Source organism: Cibotium barometz, chromosome 2 (genome assembly GCF_041138505.1).
Source record: "Cibotium barometz isolate CiBa-2024 chromosome 2, ASM4113850v1, whole genome shotgun sequence".
In the NCBI taxonomy this organism is placed as follows: domain Eukaryota; kingdom Viridiplantae; phylum Streptophyta; class Polypodiopsida; order Cyatheales; family Cibotiaceae; genus Cibotium; species Cibotium barometz.
Window position 1 is genome coordinate 54,682,560 of NC_141047.1, and position 11,926 is coordinate 54,694,485.

Here is an 11,926-nt window from a genome sequence, read left to right on the forward strand (position 1 = left end):
CCTCCCTTCCTTGACAACCAATGCTTTAAAAAAATGGTATTCTAGTTCTAGTGTATTTGTACCGACCAGAATTTTAAAAAAAGACCAGTGAGATTTTAAGAAGCTTTTATTTCAAGGAATGATTTTATTTTAGTAATAAAACCAGCATATTGTAAAATAAACCGATTTTAAGAGTTGTCCTACGAGTACCATGTTACACGTTCATCCGGTGAAGGTTGGCTCGTGACCCGCGAGCTGAGTCAGAGCAGGGTTTGCAGGCCCTGTCATTCATCCCGTGAGGGTTGGCTCGTGACCCACGAGCTGAGTCGGAGGCCCTGTCGTGGCTTTCCATTGCATGATCCTTTTCCGTCCAAAACTCTATAAAAGCACCTTACCAAGTCACCTCTCTTGTTTGATCCCCAATTTTCACTGGCTCTGCTCGCAAGGTAGGACTTCACTTAGTGTAGTTAGGCTCTTAGGCGTAGAGATAATTCAGCGCTCTGCAATATCCTTTATATTGTCAAGAAGATTGCAAGCTTAATTCACTCTGTGCCTGCAAGAGCCGCTCTCGACATCCCTTAAGTAAACCGTAAGGCGGTAGCTTGCTGCCAGAAAGGGCTTGAATATATCTAATGTTAATTATGCAATAAATACATATATGTATATATTTACGTATATATATATATATATATATGTATATATTTACGTATATATATATATATATATATATATGTATATGTATATATATACATATACGTAATGTATATATATATGTATAAGTATATATATATATACATATATATATATGTATATATATTTATATATATATATACTTGTATATACGTATACGTATATATATATATATACATATATATATATATATATACTTGTATATACGTATACGTATATACAAGTATATATATAATATACATAGCAAGTATTATATATATACTTGTATATACGTATACGTATATACAAGTATATATATATATATATGTATATATATATATACATATATACTTGTATATACGTATACAAGTATATATGTATATATATATATATATATATATATATATATATATATATACGTATACGTATATATACTTGTATATACGTATACGTATATATATATATATATACGTATATATATATATTTATGTATATGTAAATATATACATATACATATATATTTACATATATGTATATATATATATATATATGTGTGTGTGTGTGTGTGTGTGTGTGTGTGTGTGTTTTTAAGGCCCTATGGTACTCAAACCTTCAAATTCTAGCCTTGTTTGGGTCGTTCACAGTGGTGTTTTGAAAATTAAGGAAAGAGAAACAATACTATGGGCTCTATTTTCCTCCTTGATCTTCTTTTTAAGGAGCAATGATCATTTTGTTACCTCCTTTTTTGGATATACTTCATTACTTCTTCCATAGAATGCCAAAGTTTCTGATAGTTGTAGAACCTGAAGACTTCACCCAAATTTCCAGTTCAAGGGCTCCTTCCAACCTTGCCTTTCTTTGTAAAGAGATCTGAATGCTATACTTTTCTCCTGATCCTAATCCTTATTTGAAAGGGATTGCCCCTCCCACCAATATTATGAAACATAAATCACCCGTTGCACCCTTCAAATTCTAGCACTGAGTATGCTACTTCAAAAGAAGTTACTTGATTTGAGTGTTTCACTAGATGATGTACCTTATTTCCTTATTAAATATTTATCCCTATTAGTTTGTGAATTCAATGTGTCACAGATCAATGGATATCACGAAGAAGCTTATTGCTATGATGGTGCTCCTCTTCCTAGCGACTCGTGCAACTATAGAAGGTAAGAGAATGTACATGATAAGGCGTGCTAATTCTGTTGATCACAACCATAGCAACATAGCCCCAAAACACAAGCTAAGAAAACCGCACATATGGTTCCGTTGACTCTCCAGCAGTTGTAACTTTAATAGATAGGTCTCCACACGACCTGCTAGGCTATTGTTGTTCCATGAGCTAGAACATAAAATAAAGAGTGAGCTATAACCCATGATCATATGGGTTGATTTTTGACACGTGTATTTCATGCATAAAAGATTGCTAAAAATTTTGAATGTCAGCTAGAAAATTAAATAAAAAGTAACTCCAATGGGGAAGTCCATCGAAATTTGCATGTGGGGTACCCATCAAAAGGCAAGCTTGTTAGTAGAACACCTTTCATGCATGGGTTGCTTTCACATTATTTTCCTACTCTACTCTGGTGATAGTATTACCGTTGCACCTGTTCCAATTACTTCTCCCTTTTAATTTAGGCTAACTTTATGGATGATAAAATTTGAAGGACATAACTAGTCTCTCTCACTCCCCTTGGATGTTGATCTTAGAAGCTAAGGAAATGTCAAGTAGCTAGCTAGCTAGAATATATTATCGGAATTGAGCTACAAAACATGACATTGAAAGCTAGTACTAAGGTGTCAAAGCTAGTGGGGTTTGGAAGGAAGGCGCTCTGAGAGAAGGTCTGAAAAGCTCCACTAAACCAATGGTGCTGCTGCGCAGGTCGTGATATAAAGGCGGGCGAAACAGTCAATGGCGTCTCTGGTCACATGATGATGGTGGCACACGATGCTGAGAACATGACTCTGTCAGAATATCTGTGGAACAATTCAGTAGATTTACGAGAGGAGGCGGTGCAGACCATCTTCATTTCTGGCGTGGGTGCTGGGAACTTGAGCCCCGACTACTATGCAAATTATACGTTGCAAGATGCAGTGTGGCTTCGCGAGGTTGCACATTTGTGGAGACAGCTGAACAACACTTTAAGTGCTCCGGACATAGTGAGAGCGGAGGCCAATCGTTCATACTATAGCTACTTGCGTTACTCTGTCGCGATGCTCGCAGCCTGGAATATTCGAGATGATGGGGGCAGTGACTATGGTGTGGAAATGCGGGATGCCGCTGCATACTATGTGGGAACCATCAAGGAGGCTATGGAGAGTGAGCCCAGCGACATGATCATTGTGATGTTCCCATGTGTCTCGCTGTGGCCCTTTCTTGCACGAACGCTGCTCAACTCTACAGCCGGGCAGGAGTGTCCGAATGTCTACAAATTTTGGATGGAAGACAATAGCAGCAACAGCACCGCTGTGAGGTTTGCCAACTTAATTGACCAGCTCGACGAGCGAGGCTTCATCACCTCATGGTCTCACGCACTGTCTCTATTTCGCCAAGGCATGCTGTGTGAAATCAATTTCTTTAACCTTGGCCGTCGACTGGCATATTCTGCGAAAAGTGGCTATTATGCTGGAGCCTCTCTGAATCTAGGCTGAGACAACCAGTGGTGGGACAACATGCACGTTCACATATGTGCCATTGCATAATTAACAGGAAAATGTGGAAAAGCATATCAAGATTCCTTTCTTTTATGCATCTTTTCTTTTTTGTAAGGATGGAAATAGATTTAAAAGGAAAAGAAAATGAATACAAAATGGCTCGGGCACGAGAACCCCAATGTCCAGTCAAACACTAATCACTTACATAAATGTCCTCTCATGAAGCAGTCATACCCTTGAAGTCAATATTAATTTGGGAAAAATCTCACATTTTGGGAATCAATTACTCCATATAGTTTTGGACATATCTTAAACATAATAACTCCAAATTTGTCATAGATCATAGATTAACATTCTACTCTTCAAGATCTTTCCGATGATATGTCACATGAGGGGGTTTTGGACAAGTTCACCATGCTCCCATTTTTCAAATGGGAATGGGATTTTTCCCAAATTATGTAATATGGTGTTCTTGGCTGTTATCTCATATCACACTTTTCTTTGGATGAATGAATCTTATATCATAAGCTTATGAAACATGTAATCTTTACTACTACAGCTCCTTGACAGAACGGCCTTTACACAGTCGCCCTATAGTCATGCACAGGCGGGTAAGGGGCACCCAAGATTGTCGACACTCTGAACAGGTCGTCTTAAGAAAACCTAGCAAAAGGACCACTTGGAAGTCTCAACATAATACCTACATTCTTTACATTAATCTTGTACAAGATAGTGGTCGCTATAACACACATGTAGCTTGCTAGGATATGGTACATTAAATACCCAGTAGTAATGTCTTCTATCACATATCACAAACATGTGTGCTCCCATCATATTGGCAAACCACTAATGGAGAAGCTATCTTAGAAAAGTCTCTAATGTGTTTTCTCTCGAATTGTGCCAATCCTATGGAGCTCCTCACATCTATTACACACCTGGGTCTAGGCCATGTTGAGATATTGTGATGACCCACCGGGGTGAAAGCTTCTACATCTACACCAGTGGCATGGTTGGGGAGATTATGGGTGATATGTGGCCAGTGGGATGACAAGCTGTGTGACACCCATTTTAGATTACTAGAGACTGGCGTAGTTATAGCTCCAACTCATTTAGTCAGGTTCACATTATGGACCGACCCTTGTATAATGTAGTAGAGTTGAGTACTAACCCATATAGTGTGTACTCTTATCTTTATGTTATGTTGGTTGAGTAGAGAAGAAGAAGATAGAAGAAAATTCAGCCATCCATCTCTCTCTTGTGTCTTGCTCTCTCTTGTGTCTTGCTCTCTCTTGTGTGTGTGTGTGTTTGCTTGCTAGGGTTTAAAGCTCTCCCTCTCCCCCACATTCTCTTTATGGTATCAAAGCCTGGTTCATGTGAGAGCTAAGGAGGCAAGCAAGAGGCAAGAACAAGCAAGGAGGCAAGCAAGGAAGGAAGCGGTACTACACGGATAAGAGCACCATCATCTCTTTCCCCTTCTTGGTTTAGATATAACACCCTCTCAGTAGCTCTCGGAGCTACACATCTCCGATTGAGGAACTGTCTTTACTGGAGTGGAGCTACAAGGCAAGTATATTGTCCTATATCGGATGTCATTTTTTGGTCTAGATTCGCCTTTTGGGCGCGTTACGAGCCTCGTTTCATCACTGCAAGGTATTTTTGACAGTTTTCTAGAAGTTCTGGTAGAGAACTGTTTCTGCTCAAAATCTGGTTATTACAGTGTAGCAGTGCATTTTGAAAGTGCAAACAGGGTTTGCACATGTATTTTTGATACTGGGTGCATGTACATGTACTCTAGTCACATTTGGTGACAAACAGGCTATGCTGAAGTACCGCTACTGCAGCAGTTATAGGAGATACTCTTGTATTACACAGGTTGCATACAAAAGTTATCTGTTTGTAGGTTATTTGATTGCTACAGGAAAGCAGGATGGCAAAATGAAGTACTTGGATGTTGTACTTCATGTTCCGAATATTACAAAGAACTTGGTTTTTCTATTGGACAGATGGTTGAGCAGGGTATGCAAAGTGAGGTTTAATCCTTAAGGATGTTTTGTGGAAGACTTCAAAAATAAGTGTCACTTGGTTGCAAAGGGTAACAAAAATGGTAGGCTGTTTACTTTGGATATGAACATATCTAAAATAAATGCAGCCATGTTTACGCATGGGAGAAGCGTCATTCCAGATATTGACATATGGCTCAAGCGCATTCATCAATGTAAGATTCCTCCCCAGCCTCTCAAAATGTCCAGCATCTTCCCCTGTAATCAATCCCCTCTTTAGAAATATAAAAGACTTTGTTTCTAACTGTTTTAACCTAGAGAGAGAAAATATTCTAGAGAGAGAATATTCATATTTTTAATATTTTTGGATAGAAAATTATCTCATCTTATTAAAATAAGTTCCCCTGAAACAGAAATTCAAAAAGAACTTTCCAATGTGCAATTGGAATTAATTGGAAATGGGTATAAAGGACCTTAGCCTAAGAGTCTAGATTTTCAGAAATTTTTGGATTATGGTCCAATTAAGGTTCCTATGGACCAATAGCATCAATCCATGTGTAGGGAGGAGATAAATCCAATTTGTAAAAGAAGATACCCAAAAATGAGTAAATGCTCAATAAGATGAAGAGTTAAAAATGTACAAGGTTTATTAGTAAAAAACTAAGAGCAATATTAAAAATATGAGATATTTTGGGTGCTCTGTTTCTCTACAACCAGCGGACAGCCTGTTTTAATCAGCTCATTCCCAGCTCAATTAGGCATCATTGACCAAACAAATCACATAGCCCTCTTCTCCAATGTGTAAAATATTCAATTGCTAAAGAAGTTGTGGAAGATATCAAGCACCCACTGAGAATTTGATCTCCTCGTAGTCAAAAAGTACAAAATCTGTCCTGTTTTCTCTGTTGATTCAACGCCGCCTGCTGTAGGGGGGTTTAGGAGAGTTTGTAATGCTAATTGATGATGATAATAGATGCCCAACACACCTAGGTACATGTGCAATCCACCAATGGTTGGATTTGAGCCAAAATCACACTCCAAATACTTCAATTTTGGGCTTCTTTTTCACTGTTTTGTGAGAGCTCAAAAACCAGAGATTTTCACACTTTGAAATGCATTCAAATTGCTCCAAAATCACAATAGGGCTTGCATAAGAGTTGCCATTACATCCCTCTTTGTCACATACATATGTCTTTTGCCAGAATCACACATATTTCCACCATACATCAATGCTTTCAAGCTTTAATGGAAAGCTTCAAAAACCAAAATTTTTCTTTGCTTTGATTTGCTCTATTTTGCTTTGCTTTTGCCTGTATCACCTGCAATCCGCTCAAGGATGTTTAGAAGACCTTACCCGGTAGGCCAAGCTCTCAGATCTGGTAGTATTTGGTGTGCTCCAAGCTTCACAGCTCCAATGGCCAGCTTCACAGCTTCTTTTCACAACTTCTTCTCCCTCTTCACTCACTCACTCATAAACCCTAATAAACAGCACAAGGCTCTGATACCATGTTGAAAGAACGGTAGAGGGAGAGGAGACACACACACAGGAGCAAACCCTAATGTATATTGCAAACCCTAACCATAGAGGGAAGCCATGTCCACCCTCACACAAAGCATCATGCACTAATCCATAATCCACACACAACACTATGAGTTGTGTCCACACTCTACTAACCCTAGCTAATGTCCACACACTATGACCAGCTGGACACGCGGTCATTTATGTCTCACACATGTTCCTACCTAATCTGCCAGCACATAGCATAGCTGGCTCACACTGACATCGAGCTTGAATCTCAACAATGGGCAGGGTTTGTGTCATCACCTTCAAAGTAGTGGCCGTATGAATTTACTCAAATTGTTGGTGCACCTTTGGGCTGTGGGTTGTGGGTTGTGGTGATGGAGTAGTTTAGGATGATGGGGCTCAGATCCATGCAAGGAATCTGAGCAAGCTCTCTTATCCACGAAAGCATGTAGTTTTCATTCCATCCGATCTCGAAGGTCATTCCATAAATCTAGATTACCTTTTAACAAGGTTTCAATGAGCATTGAGGAAAGGAAGTCTATCGAGGGGGTCTCTCATAAATATGTAAGCGTAGCATGTGGGTTCAATAGAAGGGGTTTTTTAATCCCTTTTTTACACATTTTTTACATACATAAGGGTACCATTTAAAGGGGGTATTTATAGATTAAATAGAAATAGGGTGTGTTTTATTCACATGAAAATTTTACAGATAAGGGGTATTTAAACTAGGCCTTGAACGCACATGATATAGAGAGTCTACATATAGTGAACCCTCTGAGAGGGAAGGTAGATGTGAATGTGGATGTATAGATGTGAAAGGGAATGTGGATGTGGATGTATGTGAATGTGGATGTAGATGTGGATGTATAGATGTGAATGTGGAATGTGGATGTGGATGTATGTATGTATGTGGATGTAGATGTGGATGTATAGATGTGAATGGGAATGTGGATATGGATGTATGTATGTATGTGGATGTGGATGTATGAATGAGAACGTGATAGTGGATGTATGCATGTGGATGTCGATGTATGGATGTGTATGTATGAATGTGGATATGGGATGCGGATGTATAAATGAGGATGTGAAAATGAAGGTAAGCATGTAAATGTGGATGTATGGATGTGATTGTGGATGTGGATGTATGGATGTGGATGTGGATGTATGGATGTGGATATGGATGTGTATGTATGAATGTGGATATGGGATGTGGATGTATAAATGAGGATGTGAAAATGGAGGTAAGCATGTAAATGTGGATGTATGGATGTGATTGTGGATGTGGATGTGGATGTATGGATGTGGATATGGATGTGTATGTATGAATGTAGATATGGGATGTGCATGTATAAATGAGGATGTAAAAATGGATGTATGCATGTAGATGTCGATGTATGGATGTGAATGTGAATGTGTATATGAATTAATGTGTCGTCGATATGAGGAAATGGATGAGAATGAGTACACATTGAATGGATGAGAATGAGTACACATTGAATGGATGAGAATGAGGAAATGGATGAGAATGAGTACACATTGAATGTGGAATAAGTAATGTGGACTAAGGAGAGATAATGTGGAAAGACGAGAGTTCGATTTAGAAACTGTATTTTGTGATTGTTTGTAAATGACTGTTTTATGTCAAGAATGCTGGGGAAGCATTTTGACCGTCTTGTGGATTAAGGTCATGAAGACCTAACTGTTAAAGTTGCAACTGCTGATGACGGAGAGTCAATGGAGGACGTCTCGCGTAGCAAGGTCGACCGAGGTCTTGACCAGCCTCGGTTTGATTTAACTGGTGAGCTTCCGGTACGGTGGATGAGGGACCAAGGAAGCGGCTTATGAGTGAAGCGCTAGGTCACCTGGGAAGAATCCTAGAGGGTGCTGACCATATGGTGCTCGGGCTCTGGGTCGCCGAAGATACCCAAACGTGCATCGTGGAAGATATTGGAATAAAGAATAAGAATTGTTTTCTAAAACCGGGCATGGATCTGGTTGATTGACCTTGCTGGTTCTCAACGGATGAGTCCATGGCTCTTTTATATGGATCTGTGGGTTGATCTTGCTGATCTTCCACGGAGATTCCATTCTGTTATATGAATATATTGCCGGTTACTATGAGCTAGGAACTATGGAAAAGGCCCCTGATGAGTGAACATGTGGTGAGCGTTCTGGTTGCCAATGATGCCATAAGTATACCGATGAATGAATGACTGGAAATAAGGATTCAACCAGAGACTATGAGGATTGTCATCAGTGACATAATGGTTTCATTAAAGGATTGTTTTAAAGTTAGCTGATGCTAAGAAAAAGGCAATTTCATATTGGGTGTGTAAGTGGTGTGACTAGTTTTATGTTTGCATGAACTTCCGGCTAGGGGGCCTTGGAACTCTTTTCCTTGGTACCCAGGACAAAATCTAACCAAATTCTTAATTGGATCCCATCACTACAGTGGTTGGGCGGTTGGCTAACCCATGGGACTGGATGGGGTTAGGCTGGACTGATGGATCCGTAAATCGAGACTCAATTTCTGTTTACGATAGATAAAGTAAATCCCGGATAGTATTTGTTCTATGGATAGGAATCAACGGCTGTGCCTCTTAATGCAGAAAAAAGCGTTGATCCCAATGATCCAAGTGCAAGTTTCTTCCCTGATCTAATCGAGTATCTTTATAGGTGCAGTCCGCGGATCAGCGTGTTCAGTAATGGTCTTGACTACGTTAGAGTAAAGAGTTATCCTGGTGGAATCGCTCTTACTTTTCGGGTGAAGGAAGTTTTTCCGAGTTCGGTTTTGGAAAAACCGACGGATTAGTCTCTTGTCCGGATATCCGTGGGTGAGGCCCCGAGTGTGGGACCCCTATCCCGTGCGAGAAGTGCTACTTCCGCTGCTAGTACCCTGAATCCGTTGCTCAGTGGGAACAGGGATCTTACAGGACACAATAAGGGATCCTATACAGTGAACTTAAAGTGGACACAACTATTTGGTAAAGACCAGAGTGACACAATGTATGACCGAAAGTATGACCCTTGAACCTGAACTATAGGTCAACACACGTAATCTTAAAGTGGGCATACCTAACCTTATAGTGGGCACAATAAGGGATCCTATATAGTGAACTTAAAGTGGACGCAACTAGTTGGTAAAGACCAGAGTGGACCTAATAAGTCCCTTTGTGTGAGGAAAATTTATAGTGAACACAACTAGTCTCAGTAAAGACCAGAGTGGACATAGTAATTGGCTCCGTGTGAAGATAAATTAAAGTGGACATAGCTAGTCGGTAAGACCAGAGTGGACACAATAAGTGGCTTTAATGTGAGGATAACTTAAAGTGGACACAATTGGTCGGTAAAGACCAGAGTGGACATAGTAAGTGGCTTTCTCTAATGATAACTTAAAATGGACACAACTGGTCGCTAAAGGCCAGAGTGGACGTAGTAAGTGGCTTCCTACAAATTGAACTTAAAGTGGACATGACTGGTTGGTGAAGACCAGAGTGGACAAAGTAACCTTAAACAACTAGAGTGGTCACACAACTACCCCATATAAGTGCTAGAGTGAACACAACTAGCTTTTTTTTTAAAGCATAAAAAGAAAAACAAAAAGCAAAAAAAAGCGTCAAAAAATTACTTGCTAATCACCCTAAACATGCACTATAATCTCTCTCTCTCTCTCTCTCTCTAATATCTCTCTTTCTCTCTATCACACACAAAGCTTTCCAAAATATGATTGATCGAATAAGCTTTTGGTTGCTTTTAAAGCCATTTTTTCGATCTATAATTTATCGATCGATATATTATTGTTCGATATTGTTTTAGATCGATATATTATCGATCGACAAATTATTGATCGATAATTTTTTCAATTGAAATACAAAATAAAATACATTTTTCATCTATTTAAATAAGAAAATGATGAATAACCCGTGTTATTCGTACTAAATCCATTATACGACCCGTATAATGCTACGTAGGTCTCCCTAGCTTGCCCAGATCCACTTCCAAAGTTCTAAGGGATTATTTCAAGGTATTCAAGTAATACACACACGGTTTGACTGGCGCCCGCTATCCTCATCCTTTGAAATATAAAGTGCCAAGCCAAGTGCGCTAGCAAGTTCTCCCAACATCGGCTTTAACCAAGGTGGTAGGCCTACTATCTCAACACAAACAGGGAAAGCTTCCTATAAACTTTTATTTACATTAAATAGAGGGTCAAAGAGTAGAGCATAAATGAGTTTCTATCTCATAAAGAATGGGGCCCTCACAAATAGATCATATACAACTTGGCCTTTCATGAACAGAACATTTAAGAAACTCTTTCCAAGGTAAAAGACCTGAGACACCACCTTATCATGGAATATGTCCTCTTGCAGCCACTTCCCTAGGTCTACTTTTGCTGGTGGTCTACCAGGATAGAATACTATGGAATTGCAAATTGAGAAGAGACCTATGTATCTCATTATTAGTTCCAAAGAGACTCTCATACATACCTTGCACTTCTCTACGTGTGTTCTCTGAGTTTGAGCATTAAGTCATGTTGCAATCCAATCTGGGTGCAACTTCTTTGGATCCCTCTCTCTGCCTTCAGCTTCTCCACCAGTGCACTTCATTACTTATTATGTCTCCTCAGTATCCAACACCCTCATCCCCTCCTTGAGCCCATGCATCCTCCATCTCCCATGCCCGAGAGGACTATGGTCATGTACCTTGTGGATGATAACATGCAAAACCACGTGTTGCTATAACTCCCCCACTCCCTCTATCAACAAAAAGGTTCCTTCTAAGTTCTCCTGTGCACACAAATTCTTACACGTGCACATTTTATCTCATTTATATGCAGATAGAAAACCCGACAGAGCAAGGTCACAAGAGATATGAACACTTTGAAATTTGCTTCATTCTCCTCCATATTACATTACTTCCCCTTCTTTTCTACCTTACCCAAAATGTTACTCTTGAATAACAGTTACATATCTTAACTTCCAAGATCCCAAGACGTTGTTAACTTCCAAGATCCCAAGACATTCATCAGACATTCCTACCACCTTATAATTCCGACTTAGCACATATCCGACTTACTAAATATCCGACTTAGCACATATTT

The 11,926-nt window shown here is 39.4% G+C and overlaps 1 protein-coding gene across 1 annotated transcript; it reads left to right on the forward strand.

The window, feature by feature from the left end:
* Positions 1 to 399: 399 nt before the first annotated feature.
* On the forward strand, positions 400 to 3,393 carry LOC147641236 (uncharacterized). Its single transcript, XM_086819397.1, has 3 exons — positions 400 to 425; positions 1,741 to 1,814; positions 2,528 to 3,393. Exons 2-3 carry the CDS (start codon positions 1,745 to 1,747, stop codon positions 3,295 to 3,297), a joined length of 840 nt encoding a protein of 279 aa, XP_086675523.1. The 5' UTR covers positions 400 to 425; positions 1,741 to 1,744; the 3' UTR covers positions 3,298 to 3,393.
* The last annotated feature ends 8,533 nt before the right edge of the window (positions 3,394 to 11,926 follow it).